This window comes from Ambystoma mexicanum, chromosome 4p (genome assembly GCF_040938575.1).
Source record: "Ambystoma mexicanum isolate Mex_15411 chromosome 4p, UKY_AmexF1_1, whole genome shotgun sequence".
NCBI lineage: Eukaryota > Metazoa > Chordata > Amphibia > Caudata > Ambystomatidae > Ambystoma > Ambystoma mexicanum.
The window spans coordinates 171,051,052-171,072,869 of NC_090927.1; the positions used below are offsets into that span (position 1 = coordinate 171,051,052).

Genomic DNA, 21,818 nt, shown 5'->3' on the forward strand with positions numbered 1-21,818 from the left:
AAAGCAAGGCTGTCCATTAGCTGCGTGTCTTTATAATCTTTTTACTTATGATTTCGGCAAAAAAATTCTAAACACCGTAGCGAATCCACCAAAAATCAATAGCGAAGCTATACAAATGCTAATTTACGCAGATGATATTATCATTTTGGACAAAACATTGCAAGGACTGCAGCAAACAATGGATAAAGCACAAGACTACATGACGGACAACAAGCTGCAAATCAACACCGATAAAACAAGAATCATGAAGCTGATTAACTTGAAAACAAAAAGTCAACCAAACGTAAAGATTCAGATTGGAAAACAACAGATTGCGACAACCAAGACAATCAAATATCTATGGGTTATAATTAATCCTTCCCAAAACGAAATAGAATGGCAAGAAGACATTGAAGCAAAAGCAAGAACTCTGGCAAACCAAGGTCGTTTCTTCCATTTAAAATACGGGACATATTCAGTAAAACCCACAATTCTTCTGTACAAACAAAAAAGTAATCCCAATTTTAACATATGCAAGCGAGACACTAATTAATCAAAAAATAATGACATGGCCCTACTATGAGGCACTGTTCTGGAGGAAGACCCTTGCCTTGCCCAAAACATTTCCAATGAACAGATTAAGATTTGAGTTAGCTTTACAATCGGTACAGTCAATAGTCCTATGGAAACAACTGGATTTATTAAGAAAAATTATGTCTGATGATGAAATACCAGCTTTGGAAATCCTAAAGGAAAAAAAGGACGCTTTCCAATCGACAGCATTACGGAAATGGGTTAATGAAATTAAGGCGAAAATGAAAATAGAAGACATCTCAGATGAATTGCTGCTGAATAGACCACAATATGCAAAACAGAAAATACAAACAAACGATTGGCTAAGAACACTGGAATTACAGAAAAAGTACAAACGGCATCTTTATGCAGAAACAGAGGTGAGGGCACTTAATCATCTACCTAAATATCTGATACAGTTTCCCAGCTGTAAGTTTCGCGATTTGTTTCTGCCATTTAGATTAAATATATTGCCCACCCGCGAATACCAAGCTTTGATAGGGAAACCTCTCAAGAAATCGGATGCCTGTCGATTCTGTAATTTAGTGAGACCAGAAACTCTATTTCATCTGATCATGGTATGCCCAGCCTTGAAATCGAAAAGAGATTTATATAAGGACTTCTTTAAAATTTCCGAAAAGCCATCAACAAGAAAGATGGGCGGAACTCCTCGAAGGAAGTAACCAACGATTATTATTTACTGTGATTAAATTTTGGAATGATCTTATTACCGAAAATCTAGAGGAACAATGTGAATAACGTGAACATTACGAATAATAGGAATAATACGAATGGTAATGCCTGACAATTTCCTTATTACTTAGATGTATGAACAAATGAAAAGTTTGCTAAATCAAACAAAACATTTTATTTAAAAAAATTACAAAAAAAGTAATTTAACTAACCTGTTGGACCCAAGGTCTTTATCATTTAAATATGGGTCATACAGGCGTGGTAGTGGCGGCTGTGTACTGGCAGGTTGTCTCTGCCAAAGCAACACACTATATAAGGTGCAGGCAATACACAGAAAAAGAGAAAGACAAAAGTCAATGAGAATGTGTCAGTTTTGCCAACTCTGCTGGAGACAGAAAAAGCCAAACATGGTGTTTCTCTTTCGTTTCTAAATGTTACCTTATATCTGTGCTGTGTGGGATCTGTAGCTTGTCTGCAAACCGTCTCCTAAGCCATTGTGTGAGCCGCGATAGTGTTGCTGCTTAAAAATAAACACGTGATCTAACTCATGTGATGTTTACTATATGCATGCTTCCTGATTGGAGAATGCGTATTTACTGATTTTGGAGCGACCGATGCACATGCAGTGCCCGACGCACGAACACTGGGAAATTTAGTCGCCAAGGCTACACATCTCTCTGTCGTCCACCTATGACAATCGCATACAACTGTATCTTTCCCTCCACAACTCCAGTGTGTCTTCCCATCTAGGAGGATGGCCGACAACCACCAAATTCGTATTTGCTAAAATATGATACGGCATGCATGTGCGCAGATCACTCGATCTCAGTCAACCATAACAAATGGAGTATAATTCGATTCTACACAGTGGCTGAAGCAAAATGTAGGTTGGAGGTGTGTCCTAGGGAGTGTCGCCATGTGTGGCTTTCCTAATGTATTCCTAATTACAAAACACAAATTAGACTCTGGTTCTATACACTACATTGTTGTCGACTCTACAGTGGGCCACACCTGCACCTAATGTCCAGCTGATCTCTAGCTGACTGGATCTGCTGTCTAACGATTAGATGCTATGCATGTGTCTAAATCCCAATGCAACATCTACATCCCATGTCCTCTGTTCGAATTACATAAGGAACTTGACATAGTCGACTCAATGTCCTCGCTGTGTTCATCTTTCATAATGTTGAAAGGCTTTGCCAAGATGTCGGTTCGTTTAGGCCTCTTGTATCTGATTTTAGTCTAAATATCCATTGCTGCTCACGGCAAAATAGTAGGTCATGCAGGTTTCCTCCTCTTGATGGAGCATTCACTCTCTCAATGATGGACCATGTAAAATTCTCAGGGACATGGTTTTTGCTGACAAAATGTTCTACCATTGGTGCTGTTGCTTTTCTTGTGCGAATACATGAGCGGTGTTCCGCCAACCTGGTCTTAATGGGGCGTGTTGTCATCCCTATGTAATGCAGGTTACAAGGACAGGTTATGATATAAATGACGTTCTTTGTGTTACAATTGGTCAAATACTTCTGTATCCAGGGGTATTTTAACCCGATGTTAATCTCTTTAGTTCTGGTAGTGCTTGCACAGGAGCTACATGTGCCCCATGGGCCATGCCCTCTTGGTTTTTCTTGGTTCCATATTGTTGCCTGTAATGGACTAACTGGCTCTTTATAGGTATGTATCAATGAGTCTTTTAGGTTTTTCCCTCTTTTGATTGCAAATCTGGGGGGATTGAAGTTGGGATTCACCGACATTCAGTATCGGCCAGAGTTTTAGTACTTCTTTTTTTATTTTGTTGGTTAGAGGAGAGTAGGTGAAGACAGCTGTGATGTTATCATTCGGAGAGCTTGTATCTTTGATATTTTGTTCTAAAGTTACATCCCTTGGGATGTTCCTTGCTCTTTTTTGTGCTTGTCTTATGGTCCTCCTTGGGTACCCCCGGTTTCTCAACCTTTGGCTCAATTGATCTGCTTGCTTGTCATAATCTGTTACCTGTGAGCAGTTGCGACGGAAACTCAAGAATTGTCCAAATGGTAAATTCTTCCTCAGACTTGCTGGATGGTAGCTAGTGAATTGTAAAAGGGAGTTCCTGTCAGTTGGTTTGTTGAATACTACAGTGGATATAGCATTGTTTCGTATTTCTAGTTGCAGATCCAGAAAATGTAAAGATGTATGGCTGTGGGTCTCCGTGAAAGATAGATAAGGATTCTGTTGGTTAACCCATATCAAAAATGCTGCGAATTCCTCATCTGTTCCTTTGAAGATCATAATAATATCATCAATGTACCTCTTCCATAGGTCTATTTTGTCAAGCCATGGGTTCGTTGGTGGATAGATCTTTTGTTCCTCGAAGTCTGCTACATATAGATTCGCTAAACTTGGGGCAAATGTTTCCCCCATCGCGGTTCCTGAAATTTGTTCATAAAATGTTTTCTGAAAAAGGAAGAAATTTGAGAGATAATTCTGCTAGTTGCATAATCAAAGTCACAGGTGTTTCAACAGGTGATTGTGCATTTCTCAATGTCTTTTCTACAACTTGGAGAGTGGCCATTTGTGGAATTTTTGTATATAAGGCCTTGATATCCATAGTGACTAGTATCTGCTGACCTGGATTGAAAGGAAGATCTTTTAGTAACTTCAAAACAGCTGCAGTGTCCTTTAGGTGTGATTGCATTTTGTTTATCATAGGCCTGAGGAAGAAATCGACAAATTCAGATAAGGGCTCTTAGATGGAACCCATGCCGGACACAATAGGTCTTCCCAGTACCGGTTTTATGCATTTGTGCACTTTTGGGAGTACATAAAAGGCTGGTTTCCTCGGTGTCTTCGGATTCAGGTATTCATATTCTTTCAGGCTGATATGGCCTTCAATCATGGCTTCCTCTATGATGGGCAGAATTAGTTTCCGTATATCCTCTGTGGGGTCCTTGCCAAGTTGTCTATAGCTAGTGTGGTCATCTAGGAGTGTCTGTACCATTTGGTTATAGTCTGCTGTGTTTTGAATTACTGTTGCACCTCCCTTATCGGCCGGTTTTATTGTAATTTCCTCATTGTCCATCAGACTTTTTAAGGCTAAGCGATCTTTTTTGGTGAAGTTGTTAAATGTGTGTTGTTCCTTCTTCTCCATAGTCTCAGTCTTTTTTAGGAGGGCCTTTTCGAAGGTGATCGATTCAGGTGAAATTTCATTCGGGGGTGGATAGAACGTGGATCTATTCTTCAAGTTGGTTGCAGATTTTTCATAATCCCTTTGTGTTCTTGTGTTGAAGTACTGTTTCAAACATATCTTCCTAACCAACTGCGCCACCTCTATACGGGTTTTGAAGGGGTCATGCCGTGTGGTTGGTACAAAACTTAATCCTTTTTCAAGTAATGCATGTTGGTCCTTGCTGAGTAAGTGTCCAGAGAGATTCATTACTAGAGAGATTGCTGGTCCGTCTACCCTTTCTTGCTCTGAATTTTGCAAATGGGTTAATTCACCAATCAGAGGATTCAGGGTGGTGTTGGATGTGGATGCAGAAATTGGATTAACAGTGATATCTGCAGTAGAACTGAAGTCTACACGTGAATCACCAAGGACCTTCCTAGGCAGAGAAGACACCGCGAGTGGAGGGTAAGATACCTACCACATTAGGCTATAAATAGTTACTATATAGAGCCAGAACTTCTCTCATGAATGTTCCTTCTCTCCTTTCCTCCTCCCCCTTCCCGCACTGTATTCATACAGTTTGGTCCATTTGGATGAAAAGAAGCTACATTCAGCCTCAAAAAATTCCGACAGCAATACAAGTGGTTAAGCTGTTACAGCCCTGATGAAAGTGGTCTTTTACCACAGAAACCGGTCGTCTTATCATAACACTGCACTGGCACAGTGTAATGCAATGTGCCAGAGTACAGTGTGATCTATCCTAAAGAAGTGAAGGATTGATCTAGGATCACCACTGTGTATTAAACATATAGAAACGCAGAGAAACTGTGTTAGTTTATCAACATCAAGAAAAAAAGAAAACCAAAATGAAAAAGAAGTAGATGCGAGGACTGTAGGTCCCAACTATACCAAGTATTCCCACCGCCCAGAAGACAAATCTACCAGGGATGAGTGGGGGTCTTTTTTAACTAAAAATCCTGCCCTCAAATGAAACTGAATAAAGTCAATGTTTTTTCGTTCTGAGGACAGCCTTTTATGACAGATGAATAGAAGTTTTCCCAAAAATGTTTTTGTACTTGCGAAATTTTTATGAATCAAATTGCCCAAAACCTATTGTGAAGACACCTTGTCCCTGGGCTTCCTAATTTGGGCATGCAGTCGCTTGTGAAAACTGCATCTTTTACAGGCTCCTGCATATCATATGTGCTAGTGCCCATGAAGAGGGTTGGGACTGTCCGGTCCCAATCCACACTACTGGTACCAGGGTTTCTGGAGTACATGAGGACCACCGTGGACCATGATTGGACCACGACTGGTGTACATGTAAGGCAGAAGATCATCTATTTTTTATTTATTTTTTTATTTGTATTTGGTTATATGAAAACCTTTTACAATATGTTGCATTTCCATTCACAATATTAAAATAAATATCAAATCACAATCATACTTCTCTAGTCCACTTAACATAACTAATCAAATCTAAAAAATCTGAATTTTAAAATTTTCATTCACTAAAGAAGCATAAACTGAGGCAAGACATTTCATTAAAGACAAATATCCCAAAAAGAAGAAAGAAAAGAGAAAAACAGAGAACCTATACAATCCATATTAACTAACTGTTAAGAAAGGAAGAAGGCCTTGCCTATGGCAAGAGGTAAAGTGCACAGAATTGCACAGGGAACAACTTAGGATCTAACAACGTGCATGAAATACCCAAGGCTTGTGTATGTATAACCCAGGAGTGCAAATAAAGTATTACCAATATACAATAAAGGAATGTAGGGTAAACACTTAAGACCTCCTTATAACTGAAAGGAAAGTCTGCAAACTCTTTACCCACTATGCTCTTACAGATACTGACAGCGCTAAACCCACGTAGCGGGCAAGCAAGTACAGATTCTGTGAACTGACACTCTGTAAAATACTGAATAAGGAACATTCAAACAGTACTCACGAGGACCGGAAAGACCACTAGAATGTCAGTAATATCACGAACCCTGTAGATCAAACAGGAACCCAGAAGGCTGTAAAAGCAAAGGGTTAAAGATAACAAAATACATAAAACCTTAGTCAGGGGAAAGTATGAATTGTGATGTTAACTTGTGAAGAAAACAAAAGGGGATACACACTGGAACATGTTACAACAACACCCACACCTAATATACGATGGAAAGTAAATGCAGAGGTGCAAAGGAAAATATGGAATGGACTCTGAATGAAGTAGGATCAGGAGCAGGGGAAACACTATTACAAAAGGAAACCTATCCCACCCAACCAAGGGAAAAAGGTAGTAAATAAATACTACTAAGGTAAGATTAATGCATCAAGCTTTTCAGTAACCAGGACAGCATAAAGAGACAGAACGCACCGGAAACCTGGGCTGCAACTTAGAGTTAAGCACAGAGAAAGGCTGTCTGCAGACAGAGGAAGACAGAAAGGGAAAAGCATAAATCAATTAGCACATAATCCGAAATCCAGGGCAGAGGAACAAGATACAGGAGCTAAGGAACTGGGCACAAAAGCTAGGGACTGGAACTAGGTACAAGGCACAGAAACCAGGAACAAGGAACAGGAGACTAGTCACAACAGGAACACTGCTACAATGACCAGCGCCGGACTGAAGCAAACTGAGGCTTTTAAAGCTGCTAAACGAGCACACCCCTCAGGCGTGCCGCCTGCTGCACCTGCAGCCACAGGTGTTGCCTATTCTCCACCCAGCCTTGTGCTGCAAGGGAGGAGACGAAGCAGTGAGCCAGGCATTCTGGGAAGCAGGAGGTGAAGCAGAGAGCCAAGGCATTCTGGGAAACATAGTCATTTGATTTAAGTAACATGCTGGCTGCCAGAGAGGAGATGAAGCAGTGAGCCAGGCATTCTGGGAAGCAGGAGGTGAAGCAGTGAGCCAAGGCATTCCGGGAAACATAGTCATTTGATTTAAGTAACATGCTGGCTGCCAAAAACCTGGAATGGATCCGGAAGGGAAGTAACTTGGATTATAAGGGTTTAACGTTCCCAATTCATCAGAACTCTGTAGCATAGGGTTCGAAGGAAATGTCCAGTAGGGAATAAACCCCAAAACATGCCCCCAAGTGGCGGGAACGGGAGCGAAGGGAGCGAGCCGTGACACTAACAAACAAAGGAAAAAATGGTTCAAGCCCATTTACAGCGTCAATGAAGAAATCATTTCTGTGAGAAATAGAATTTTCAAGGGGCACCTTTGGCATCTTCTTGCTCGTCACAATGTGATAATTTTCAAGGACTTTTGCCATTGCTGTTGTCAGAGAACTTGAATGCCCAGAATTAAGTCTATCGCAAAACAGTTCTGCAATGTGATCGCCTCTGCCAACTGCAAATATCGCAAAGAAGGAGAGTCTTGCAAGCCGAGTCCCCTCGCACACTAACAATAGATGTTTAAGGGTTTGGTTAGAGGGGGTTTTACACACATTCGGCCTCATTATGGCCCAGGCGCTAAGTGTTTAACGGAGCCGTAAAAGGCTGCGGCGCCGTTAAACACTTAGCGCCTAATTACGAGGTCCCTTTGCGGGACCCGACCTTAACGGCTGGTTTTTACCAGTCGTTAAAGTAGGGACCCGCAAAGGGACCTTGGTCCTAATTACGGTACCGCAATTTGCGGTACCGTAATTAGCGCCTTCCCCATTCCCATTGAGCCCTATGGGGCAAAATGGGAATGGGGAAGGGCCATGGCGGCATGGGGAATTACCACCCCGCCAACCTCGGAATGGGGTGGTAATTCCCCATTCCGCCATGGCGGACTCCGCCATGGACCATGGTGCTAATAGCACCATGGTTTAGCGCCGGAGTCCTAATGAGGCCCATTGTATAAAGCGTTGGAATTCTCCCCTTTCCCCTTTACTGACAGAACCTCCCCTGTATGCGCTATATTCAGTCGTATTCTGAGAAAGTTCATCCTAATCCTCCGGTCCGGGAATTTCAGAAGGTATTGAGCTATGACCCCTTGTTTTTTTCTGCTTTTAGGAAAATGTTTTCAGGAGTTCAAGAGCGCATCTTGTCAATTGTGGTAATCCAATCTATTTCATCTAGGTTCTTTTTTGCCTTCAGAGGGTTGTGTATCAATGTCTCCAGGTCTGTTCCTGCCTTTTCCAGACCCTCCATCGACTTTTCTTCTAGAAGCAACAATAGTTTCGATTTTTTTGCTTCTAGGTGGGCCTTGATATCAAAGTATAAGGTATCCTCCTGAGCAGTAACGTTTACCCGCAAGAGGGAGATTAATTTCCAATCTGCCTGGGATTTTAGTGAATGTAAGCCCAATTCGAATCTCAATGTGGTCATAGAGAGGCTCATCGGGAGACAGAATACTCTCTTCCAAACCAGTCCCTCCAATCTTTGCCAGTCTACATTCCACAGAAATGTTTTGGTTTCCAGTCCATAGAGGATCACCGGGACCACTTTAGACGTGTAAAATTTAATTAATGGGAGGGTTGACAATTTGCAAAATGTTGCTAAGATCTTGTTCATCTGGGGAACGAGCTGCAAAATCTTCATCTGTACATCTTGTTCAACCATTCCCTTTGATGGTGAGGCATACACCTTATAACCCAAGTAAGTCAGATCTTCCACTCTTAAAATGCTCTGCCCCCCTAACTTCAAATCTGAGTAGTTTATCTTCTTATGTGGGTGCTTGAAGACGACTATCCTCGATTTCCTTGGGTTAATGGTAAGATCATTCTCCTTTGCATAGACATCAAGTTTATCCAGAAGACGCTTCAGCCCCACTGGTGTTTTGTCCAGCAGGACTACGTCGTCGGCATAGCCAAGCTAGTGAATTTTACACCCGTTAATTATAGGGCTGGCCAAAGCCGATTATTCCAGAGACTCTCCCATATCTGCAAGGTAGAAGTTGAAAAATAATGGGGCTCCCAGACAGCCCTGGCATACTCCTCTTTCAACCTTGATCGGCTCTGAGAGATGTCCTTCATCATTGAGCTGTACTCTAATGGTGGTATCTCTATGGAGTTCTATCAACATGGCTAATAGGCTCTCTGGAATACCCCATTTCCTTAGTTTGTCCATAGTCGATTTCTGTTCACATGGTCAAAGGCCTTTGAAAAGTCTACCCAGGCCCCATATAACTGTTGTTCCCCTTTGATCTTTGTTTTCTCACTCAAGATGTTTAGTATCAACCCATTTAGTGCTGTGGAGTGCCCTCCTCTAAAGCCCGTTTGATGTTTTGAGAGGATTTTCTTCTCCTTCACCCATCTCTCTAACTCCCCCAGTAGAATCTGCATAAAAAGCTTACTCTCAATGTCGAGAAGGGCGATCGGCCGATAGTTTGTAGGTTGTAGCCGGTCGCCCCCCTTAAATAGCGGGATGATAACTGCAGATTTCCATGATGAAGGTAATTGTTGTCTTTCTAAGATCTCTCCAAAAAGCCAGAATAGTAATTTGGCCCATAATTGGGGCTGTTTCTTCAGCACTTGATAGGTTAGGCCATTTGGTCCTGCTGCTTTAGAAGATGAAGATTTGGCAATCAGTTCTATCAAAGACTGTTCCCCCAGAGGAAGACACCAACGAGTAGCTTTATCCAGCCTACACTCTGTTGGCACAGGATTTTTAAAGCTAACTGACAGATAGTCTATCCAACTCCTCTCTGACACCAAATTGCACAGTGCAGTGTCTGGATTACCCGCTAACCGACAGAATTCTGACCAGAATTCTCTAGAATCATTACTTCCTATTAACTTCAGCATTTGCTCACCATCTTGCTGGAGTCGCCACATCCTCCTACTCACAGACCACTGCTTATAACTCAGTGATACTCTCTTGTATTCCGTTCCATATTCTTCTCTACTGAGGCTCAGGCTCTTCAAATGTCTCAGTTTTTGTTTGAGGAGCTTTTTTTCCTGTCTGGTCGCCTCATCAAATGAATGTCGATGGACTTGTTTACTTCCACCTCCCCCCCTACACTCGGCGGACAGATCTGCCAGATATGTTTCACAAATTCCTCTGGATAGCAGAGACCCTGCTGAATGATCTCCGGAATATCCAGGGGTTCTGCTATTCAGGGCTTCCCCTTCTTTTTTTATATTTAAACAAACGTATCCTGCCATTCATTATTAAATAGGCTTCATCATGTTTGGTTGGCAGATCTGTTGTAATATCTGTAAAGGACAGTTCCAATCTAGAGTGATCACTTCCACCACCTTGCTCGATCTTCAATGATACATTATAGGTGAATAGATCAGCTGTCATGAAGATATAGTCTAGTGTGGAGAGGGAGGTCCCCCGGTGCCAGGTCGGGGTTGCTGGAGTATCACCTGGCAAATTCCCATTTGCCATCTTCAATCCCCATCCTGCTAAAAATTCCACCCAGATTTTTCCCATTCCTGAGATTATCCAAGATCTATGGTTTTCAGAGTTTTTTTTCCAGTGCTACACATTGGGCATTAAAATCCCCTGCTTGTGTTACTCGAGCACTCCCATTGCAGATTTTGATCTTTTCTAGCAATGTCGAAAGGGTACCCAGAAAAACTTGAAGGCTACAACAGGCAGGATATTTATAAGAAACACCTCAAGGGAAGGTTTCAGATTTTTCATAATAACCTTACTCGACTGAATGCCAATTTTATTTTCGAAGATCACTGTCGAATATCCTATCGTGGCGTTTCTAAGCACCATCGGCAAACCTCCTGACGGTCTGCCTTTGGCTTTTTGGAGTGCAGGTTGGCAATAGAATGTGTATCCTTCGATTAAGATTGTATTAACCAACCATGTTTCTTGTAAAAATACAATGGGCCTCATTACACGGAAGGCGGTAAACGAAGGTGATAATAGCACCTTGGTCCATGCCGGTAAATTACTGGTACCGCCATGGAGGAAAGGGGAATTACCGCCCTATTCCAAGGTTGGCAGGGGGTTATTCCCCCTTCCTCCATTGCCCTTCCACATTCCCATTTTTGCCCCATAGGGCATAATGGAAATGGGGAAGGAGCTAATTACGGTACCGCAAATTGCAGTACCGTAATTAGCACCCTGGTCCCTTTGCGGGTTCGTTTTTTAACGCCTGCGAAAAGCAGGCTTACAGTACCAACCCGCAAAGGAACCTCGTAATAAGGCGGTAAGGGTTAACGGTCACCGGTACCCTTACCGGTGACCGTTAACCCTTACCGCCTACCGTGTAATGAGGCCCAATATCTATATTCCGAAACAAGTGATCTTTCATTTCCCTGGAGGTGAATGTATTGGGGCCCGCATGTTCCAGCTAACAATAGATATGCCCTTCTGCCTAAAGGGACTGTGTCCCCACCCTCAATTTCTGCAGGACCTGCGTCAAGATCTCCGGCAGCATGGAGAGGGCTTTATCTTGAGAGTTGCCCCCATTGTTTCTCTGTTCCTCTTGGCTGGCCTCCAATTTACCGCCTTCCCCAGAGTACCTGCTGGCTACAGAAAGCCACTTTTGTGCCTGTGAGGCAGTAATGATAGTTGTTGAAGGCTCTGTATGTGAGACCAGTAGACCCCGTCTCACGAGTTCTCTCGCTGCTCCCATTATTGCTTCCAGGCCCTCTCTCGATGTCAGTCCCCCTTCTACTATAAACGGGGACTTGATGTTTGGGAATCCCACGGATTCTATATGCCGAGAGCTCAGAAGATAGAGAATTGTTATCTCCTTAAAATAGGAGAGGATTGCACTTCTGGACAGCGATTTATGTTTCTTCTTCTTGTCCGATATAGAAAGCCAAACTTTTGGCATAGCAAATAATGATGTAGCATCTTCTTTGGCCTTATTTTACCATACTGAATGTTTTGGGTCTTGTCACCGATATGTGTGCCTCATTCTTCTCAACTTCCATTGACTTTCCACCTTCATTGTATTTCATATTGAGTGTGGAGCACGTTCCTTGCCCCAAGCTAACTTCCTCAATCCTCAAATATTTCCCCTGCATTGTGGCCAGAGTTTTCAGGAAAATTGGTGCTATCTTCACAGGCTTTCCTTGTATCTCAGTCTCCTTCATATTATCATTTGATCTTGATGCCACAGCAAGGCGTTTATTCAGTAAGAAAATAGGTGCCACCGGCAGGTTTGGGTTTACTGGGATCATGGAGGGCCTTTGATGGTTCTTCTTGCTCTCATCAGTCTGTAGCAGATGTGCCTCTTTCCTTTCCTTCATACTGGGCTGTGTGTTCTTGATCTCATTTTCCCACTCTTGACAGTCTGTTTGTAGACCGACACTTATTCTCTTTATTTCAATTCTGTCCAATGAGTCATCTTGGCAACACATATTATTAGTATTTTGAGTTCCTCTATTGTTCACCTGCCTCTCCTCCTTTGATCCCCTTCCTCTATCACCCTCCTCAGCAGTGGCTAAAGAGTTCAGATGCTCTTCTCTGTCCGGGGCACTGGCTGCTGGTGACTTCAGCAGAGATCTTAGGAAGGTGTTTGTTTCTGTTTTTTGTATTTCCCATTTTTTTGTTTCTTTGTTTTTTTCCTATCCTTGGTGGTAAAAGGGAGTCTCTATTTCTTCTCTTCTTCCTTGTTTCTCTCTTGCTTTCCTTCCTTCTTCCCTTAGATCTCTGGTGATCAGTCTTCAGCATGGTTTGCTGAGCTTGGACTAGACATTGCAGGAGGTACTCCACTGAGGGTACCCCTTGACCAGGTTTCTCTTCTAGGGTTCCCTCCGCTACATTAGCCAATCTTCTGAATTCCTAAAGTACAGATTCGGATAGAGGGGTGTCATCGAAGGGGTGGTTTGTCTCATCTTGCCTATCCTCCCCAACCTCTCCTTTTTGAGCTTGCCACATAGTTTCACTTGAGTCAGCAGATCCCATAGAAGAATTTTGTTTGCCTCCTCCTCTTTTCTCCTTGTGGCCAGAGAAAGTTGAATTGCTGATGTATCCAACCCTTTTTTGGCTATCTCCAGTCGAAGATCCTTCATCCAGGGAACAAGGCTGGAATTAATTATATTATTGCAACCCACCAAGGATGAATCAAGATTTGCTGTCTCCTTAGTGAGTTCCAGTAGAATCCCTGCTTGCGACTGAACTTCAGTCTTTAGCAGTTCAAAAACGGAGACCAGAGAGTTGAGGACATAATTTAGTGCTAGGATTGTGGCTTCATTTGTGCACATCATTCCTTGTTGAGCAGAATTTATCTGTGCTTGGATTGGTTCTGCTGGTAATCCAATACTCCTCTCTTCTTCTAATGGCTCTCCTTCAATGGCAGCACCAGACCCCCTTTCATCCTCCTGGGTAATCTAGGGTCTCTTTTTCTGCAGATCGTTCTGGTTTGCCATCTGGACCTATTGGCTCCTTTTTGGCCAGCTGCTTCCCCATGGAAGCCATTTCCTGCTCAACCTGCATCTGCCCACTGAGCTAGAGATCTTGATCATCCACACTTTTGGCTCTTCTTTTTATGAAAGTGATCGTTGATTTTCTTTTGTATTTTCCTGGTTGTAACTGTATACTCCAGTCCTTGCTTCCAGGATCGTGTTATTGGGAATTGCTCCATGACCCCTGCCATACCGGGTATCAAAGTATGTGGTGGCCTTGTGTTTGTATGGATTTGGGCTTAAGTTTGCATTATCTGGCCCTCTTCAGCTACCCGTGTATAATCAACAGACGGGTCTACATGGAGAGATTGTTGACCTTGAGTCTCCATATCTTTCATGGCCTCTTGGGGTTCTGTGTAGGATCCGTCCCATCCTGGACTTCTAAGGTCATCCCTCATCAAGGTACTGCAGAGTTTCAACGTTTTTTGATCACTTTGGTGAATCTTCGCAGTTACTCTGTTAGGTGATAAGTTCCTTTCCCTTTTGGTTCTAGATGCAAGATATGGCTTTGCCCACCGGAATCTTATTTGTTTTTTGTCTTTTATCTTCTGTTCTGGGGCTGCTTAGCTATTAACCTAAGCTGTGCCTCCCCCCACTGACCCTCCAATGATCAGAGAGGCTCCTTAATGTCTCCCTTGAGGATTTCCTTTGCGAGATAGTTCGTCCCACTAGAGCAGCCCTTTCCAACCCTTTCCAGCTCTAGACTAATGTCGACACCTGAGTTCAAATAGTCCACGCTGAAATTGGGGGCGGGTAGAGAGAACTAGAGAAGCAGTGATTGGAACAGAGCTTCAATTTGAATTGCTGCTTCGGATCGGGAAGGGATTGATTTTCTAATTTTCCCTTTTCCTCCGATTCTCATCTGTACGCAGCGTTTAACCTTTGAGCTTTCCGAGGCGCCCAACAGCCGAGAATTTTACTATTTACTGTTTGAGTTTGTCAGGGGGGGAGGTGGCGCTGCGCCGTAAATCTGATAACCAACAGTCCCCAACTCTCCTTACCTCACCGTTCTTGTTCTCCCGCTCCTCTGTGTCGCTAGATGCTTGATACTTGTTGGTAGCTGCAATGGCTGCTCCGTAGCTGAGGTGGCTGGCGTAGTTGGTGATCTCCACTCTCCGTCTCCGTCTTCATCTTCTAGCCCTTCAAGCCCGCAGAGCACGAAGACAGGAAGACTCTCCGCGGTTCCAACACCCTTTTGAAGGGTGGAAATGATGAAGATAGAAACAGGACTTGTTTCCACACAGCAACACAGCAACTGAGTCTGTAGCAGGAAGACTCTCTGACCGCCTCCGCGGCCGCTCTGCGGTTCCAACCACCTTTTTTTGAAGGGTGGAAATGATGAAGATAGAAACAGGACTTGTTTCCACACAGCAACACAGCAACTGAGTCTGTAGCAGGAAGACTCTCTGACCGACTCTGCGGCCGCTCTGTGGGTCCAACACCCTTTTGAAGGGTGGAAATGATGAAGATAGAAACAGGACTTGTTTCCACACAGCAACACAGCAAATGAGTCTGTAGCTATCACAAGGGGCAGCTTCGTCTTCCGAAGTTAAGGAAACACCCTCCTCCTCACCTGAGTAGATTGCTTCCTTTCGACCCTTCTTCTTGGTCCAAAGGTTGTCTCTTCTTTTTTTGTGAAGATATGGCCGGTCTCGAGTGGAAGCCACCGTGGATAAGTTTAGAAGACTGTAATCCGATGGCTCCACTCCCGGGACAAGCCTAGGAAGGGGAAAAAGCCAAATGGCACAAAAAAACCTTAGATGGGCCATATTCCTGTGTACTGATAAGTATCAGGAAGCCTGGAGGCAGCGTTGTAACAGAGCCAAGCGATGGAAATAGTCTGGTACACAGGTATGTATTGGGAGACCAGGAGGCAGTGGTGAGAGCAGGGCCAAACGATGAGATTGCGGCCTTAGAGGTAGGTGAGAGGGTAATATAAGGCCAGTGATCCAAGCATAGACAACTAACGGGAGAGAGGAAAAAGAAAGAACAGAACGCCAGACTACGGACAGCTGTGTCCAGGTAGGAGAAGAGACAGAATGTGCACCCGGGGCAAAACCGGAGAGAAAGGGAAAAGGTAAGCGGCCTGCCACCGATGAGAGAAGACGAGGGGAAGGCAGCAACGAAGGAAAAGAAACAGAGGAGGCGTACCAGAACAAACAGGAACAGGAAGGAAGATGGGGAAAAACCGAGAGAAAGCCGCCAGAGTACGGGCAGAAGGAGAGAGACAGAAATCAATGCAGTGTGCACCAAGTGGGAGAAAACAATGAGCATTCCAACCCAAAGACGCAGGAAGCAGTGAGGTTGCAACGCGCTGCTGACTGGGGACGGAATGGAGATATTCCTCCCGGCGGCGGCCATATTGGATATACACAAGACCGCTACCCGCAGCGGACGAAACGTAGTGGAACCCTTAATGGCGTCTAAAGCGCCAGCTATCCCAGACGCGTTGATACTGATGGCACATGACAGTATGCCCCCGTCTAGTGCTCAGGCCCCCTGGCTTGCCCGGATAAGCCCGATGGAAAATTCTGACAAGTCTGGGAGCATGGACTTATGATTGGGGTTCCCATGAATCCTCTGAGGAGGGATATCCCATCCAATGGATGAGATACTCCAGGCGACCTTTCCTATAGCAGGCATCAAGGATTCGAGAGACCTAGTACTCCTCTGGCTCCGGGGATTTAGGGCAAGGGGAGAAGTTACTGGGAGAGGGTTTAGTGTTAGATTTAGCAGATGTGAGGAGCGAGGCATGAAAGACTGGGTGTATTCGTGAGAGACTTGGAGGTATTTTGAGGTGAAAAGCTACAGGATTGACCTTGGACAAGATCTCAAAGGGTCCCAAGTAACGGGGGGAAAGCTTGGAGGGATGTACCTAATGAGGTAGGTATTGAGTAGACAGCCAAACCCTTGACCCCACGTCCCATCCCAGACAAGGCCTGCGATGGGAAGCAGCCTGGGACCTCTATCTTTCGCGTCCCTCCTGTAGACCTTGTCTAGCAGTGTGATGGGCCGCCGCAATGGCATCCAGGGCGGCCTCAATAGATGGGATATTGGTGGGGTTTTGTGTGACTGGAGAGATGTGTCTGGGATGTTGACCGTAAGTGCAATAGAAAGGACTGATACCAAGGGCAGAGTAAACTGAGTTATTATAAGCGCACTCCGCCATGGGTATAAGTGAAACCCAATTGTTCTGATGTCGATTGACATAGCAGTTGAGGTATTGTTCCATAGTTGCATTGAGTCGCTGCGTCTGTCCATTAGTTTCCGGATGGAATCCAGATGACAAAGCTCTTTCAATTCTCAGGCGAACAAAGAGGGCTTTCCAAAATCGAGAGGTATACTGGGTCCCTCTGTCGCTGATGATCTTATCAGGCTGGTCATGGAGGCGGAAGATGTCTCAAATAAACGTTTCAGCCATTCTCGATGCAGAGGGAACCCCGGGCAAGGGAGAAAAATGGCCCAGTTTAGAAAATGAATCTACCGTGACCATTATACAAGTGTGCCCCTGAGACTCCGGAAGGTCTACGAGGAAGTCGGTAGAAATGAGAGACCAAGGCCTTGTGGGCAGCGGGGTTTGTTGAAGGAGCCCACACGGCCGTTTGGTTCAGTACTTATTCTGGGCACATATCCCGGGAGGATAGCTCAGCGGCAACGTGCGCGACTTGGAAGCAAGACGACACAAAGCAACACAGGTTCGATCCCCGGGTCCGCGCTTAGAAACCTCTGGGTGTTTAAGCGTGTTATAAATACGCAACTAAGACAAAAATAATTACGCAAAAAAAAACAAAAAACAGTCCCTGTAACAGCGCCTCGATGCCTGCGGGCTGTGTGAGCGCTTTAAAAAAAAATGTTTAAAAAAAATATAGCACAGTTCCTACAGTACTCCTTGTCATTGGAAGTCAGAGAGGGCCAAAAAAAGTGCGAGACAACAGTTCCACTGTGCCCTTACCTCCACGATGGCCTGCCGTGACATCGTCATGACACCACCTCAGAACCCGTTGCTGTAAAAGCAGAGTGGGACATACACCCTATGGTGACGAAAAATAGGCCGTCCCTCCGTTTAATCTGCCGCTGGGGGAACACGGCCAGGAGTTCTGTGATTGTTGGGTGGCAGTCTTAAGATCTTGAAGGAATGATGAGATAAGACATACAATCCTGTTCCGTGGAAGCATAGGACTGGAGATCTCTTCTGGGGGGTATCAAGGGAATCCCTGCGGGACAGGGCATCTGCCAGAACATTGTGGCTTCCCAGAATGTAAGTCATGGAAAAATCGTACTGGCTAAAGAAGTGTGCCCACCGGAGCTGCCTCGATTTGACACATTCCATATTCTGGAGGACCTTCAAATTCTTATGGTCGGTGCGAACAGTAAACTGGTGTGTCCCCCTTGTAAAAGATGCCTCCATTCTTCGTAAGCTGTCTTTATAGCCAGAAGCTCTTTCTCAATCACGGAATAGTTCTGTTGGCTCGAGGTTAAGGTCTTTGAAAGATATGCTATGGGGTGTTCTACGCCATTCTTATTCTGTAGTAGTACTACTCCCACTGCCGCTGCCGAGGCATTGGTTTCAACTATGAATGCCTTGGTCTGATCTGGCTGACAAAGTATGGGAGCGGAGCAGAACCGTTTTTTAAGGAGATTTAAGGCTTGATCTGCCTCTTCTGTCCACAAGAAGGGCAGCATTCCCTTCTTCAGTAGACTAGTGATGCGAAGAACCACCTTGGAGAAGTCAGCAATACATTTGTGATGAACGTTTGCCAGACCCAAGAATCTTTGGATCTCCTTCACGGAGGATGGAGTGGGCCATTCGAGAATGGCGGCAACTTTCTTGGGATCCATCTGGACACCCTGTGGTGTAAGGATGAACCCAAGATAAGGTACTGATTGAACACTAAAGATGCATTTTTCTGGTTTGACCAGCAATTGATTACTCTGAAGCCTTTGGAGTACCACTCGAAGATGTTGGGCCTCATTACACGTTAGGCGGTGGACCAAGGGGCTATTAGCACCTTGGTCCATGCCGATAAAATACCGGCACCGTCTTGGAGGAAAGGGGAATTACCGCCCTATTCCAAGGTTGGGGGGGCGGTAATTCCCCCTTCCCCCATTGCCCTTCCCCATTCCCATTTTTGCCCCATAGGGCATAATGGGAATGGGGAAGGTGCTAATTACGGTACCACAAATTGCGGTACCGTAATTAGCACCCTGGTCCCTTTGCGGGTTGGTTTTTAACGCCTGCTAAAAAGCAGGCGTTAAAGTACCAACCCGCAAAGAGACCTCGTAGTAAGGCGGTAAGGGTTAACGGTCACCGGTACCATTACCGGTGACCGTTAACCCTTACCGCCTTCTGTGTAATGAGGCCCTTTGATTGTGTTCTTGGGGAGTGCTGGAGAACACCAAGATATCGTCCGGATAGATGATGGTGTTAACGAAGAGGACATCTGAAAAGAGCTGGTCCATGAGCTGCTGAAAAATCGCTGGAGTGTTCACCAGGCCGAACAGCATAACTTTATACTCATACAGCCCATACGGGGTTCTAAAAGCCGTCTTCCATTAGTCCCCACTGCATATTGCGAAGCAGATGATAGGCACTCCTGAGGTCGTGTTTAGAGAAAACCGAAGCTCCCTGGACTGCCTCCAGGATATCAGAGATGAGAGGCATGGGATATATATCCCAAACGGTGACCTTATTGAGGCCGCGATAATCAATACAAGGCCTCAATTCGGTGGAATCCCGTTTCGGTATAAAGAACAAGGACGCCACAGCCGCGGACCTAGATGGCTGAATAAGTCCATTCTGCAGGTGGGCATCCAAATAAGTTCTGAGTGCAACTTTCTCAAGCAAAGACAAGGCGAACATCCGACCAAAAGGCACCAGGGCGTTAGGCACGAGATCTATGGCACAGTCCTCTGGTCTGTGTGGAGGTAATTCCAGAACTGGGTTGTCGATAAAGACTTCCTTGTACTCCTTTAGCTCTAGAGGTATACAGCAGATACCCCTGGCTTCCATTTCGTTAGTGGGTATAACCTGGACTGAATCCGCCCAGGAATTTGGAAAACAGTTTTGTTGGCAAAAGGTGGAGTGAAAGGCCAAGGTGTTCTTGCTCCAATATATAGAGGAGTTATGTTTTCTGAGCCAGAAGATTCCCAGAATCACAGGAAAGTGAGCCGCTCGGATGATATCAAAGACCAGCCTCTCCGTGTGCTGTAAAATTCGGACGTGGAGGGCTTCATTGGAGTGAGTTATGGGGCCCGATATGAGGGAGGTACCATCCACCCCTTCCACCTTCTGGTCTTCATCCCGTCTGAGACGTAGTAATCCCACCTTGTCGGCCCACAGGGTGTCAATAAAGTTTCCTGCGGCTCGGACTTGGTTGTGCGAGTATCTGTAAGCTGATGACCATTAGGCGGGAGTCATCCGAGACCGATGGAGGAGCTACTGTAAGGGTAACGTAGGGACTGCAGAGCAAACCTCAGACACCCGTCCCCTCTAGGACCGAGGTTGGCTGTTTCCCGATCTTTTAGGTGGGACCTCTGGACAACTTCGGAGTAAGTGTCTGTCGGAACCACAGTACATACATAGCCCGGATTCCCTTCTGTGGTTCCTCTCTTCCGGGGTCAATGGAGTTCTGGCGGTCCCTATTTTCATGGGTTCTTCTCTTGTAGGACGTACTACAGTGGGAGGAGGGGTGTATGATGATGTAGAAGGTGTGGCTATTCCCCTGGCCTTCCTTCTTTCGTATCTGCGCTCTCCTGGGCGGAACTCAATCTGCAACACTGTGGAAAATAGGTCTGAAAACGATGCAGGACGTGATGTCCGGGCCAACTCATCCTTTAATTCTTCTTTCAAGCCCCTCCGGAAGATGATATACTGTGTTTGTTCAGGCCATCCGGCTTCCATTGCCAGTCATTTAAATGTGGTTATATAGGTGAGAAGATCAGTAGATCCCTGGTGTATGGCCAACAGATCTTCACACGCTCCATAGGTGGTCTTGGGACGTTTGAATGCTTGTTTGAGTAAAGCAAGGAACCCATCAAAGTCCCGAAGGACCGGATCATTCCGGGTAACAAACAGTGTAGCCCAAACTAGGGCATTTCCTGTCATGTTGGAGACCATGAACCCCACCCGCGATTGTTCCGCGGCATAGGCATGATGTCGGAAGGCGAAATGGATCATGCAGGCTTCAATGAATTCTTTCAGTTTCTTGGGAGCTCCGTCAAATTTGCCGGATGACAAGGCCATGGGAGGAATATCTGTCGGGGGAGGGTCCCTTGCTGATACCACCTGACGAAGGACCGAGTTCTCAGCCTTTAGAGTCCGGACTTCCATGGTAAAGCCCTGTACAGCAGCCACCAACTCTTGCACTTGCTCTGCCATGGCCATAGGTTCTGTTTGGCGTTGCAAACTATCACAAGGGTCAGCTTCGTCTTCCAAAGTTAAGGAAACCCCTCCTCCTCACCTGAGTAGATTGCTTCCTTTCGGCCCTTCTTCTTGGTCCAGAGGTTGTCTCTTGTTTTTTTGTGAAGATATGGCCGGTCTCGAGAGGAAGCCACTGTGGATACGTTTAGAAGACCATAATCCGATGGCTTCGTTCCCAGGGCAAGCCTAGGAAGGGGAAAAAGCCAAATGGCACAAAAAAAACCTTAGATGGTCCAACGTCCTGTGTACTGATAAGTATCAGGAAGCCTGGAGGCAGCGTTGTAACAGAGCCAAGCGATGGAAATAGTCTGGTGTACTGGTATGTATTAGGAGACCAAGAGGCAGTGGTGAGAGCAGGGCCAAACGATGAGATTGCGCCTTAGAGGTAGGTGAGAGGGTAATATGAGGCCTGTGATCCAAGCAGAGACAACTAACGGGAGAGAGGAAAAAGAAAGAACAGAACGCCAGACTACAGACAGCCGTGTCCAGGTAGGAGAAGAGACAGAATGCGCACCCGGGGCAAAACCGGAAAGAAAGGGAAAAGGTAAGCAGCCTGCCGCCAATGAGAGAAGACGAGGGGAAGGCAGCAACAAAGGAAAAGAAACAGAGGAGGCGTACCGGAACAAACAGGAACAGGAAGGAAGATGGGGAAAAAAATGAGAGAAAGACGCCAGAGTACGGGTAGAAGGAGAGAGACAGAAAG

The 21,818-nt window shown here is 45.2% G+C and overlaps 1 protein-coding gene across 1 annotated transcript; it reads right to left on the reverse strand.

Annotated features, from left to right (window-relative positions):
• Positions 1-20,602: 20,602 nt before the first annotated feature.
• LOC138452807 (protein LDOC1-like) lies at positions 20,603-21,073 on the reverse strand. The gene has a single exon (XM_069605148.1). It carries the CDS (start codon positions 21,071-21,073, stop codon positions 20,603-20,605), a length of 471 nt encoding a protein of 156 aa, XP_069461249.1.
• Between the last annotated feature and the right edge of the window lie 745 nt (positions 21,074-21,818).

Excerpts from the sequence above, each read along its gene's own strand:
- LOC138452807 (XM_069605148.1), bottom strand. The coding sequence starts at position 21,073 with ATGGCAGAGCAAGTGCAAGAGTTGGTGGCTGCTGTACAGGGCTTTACC.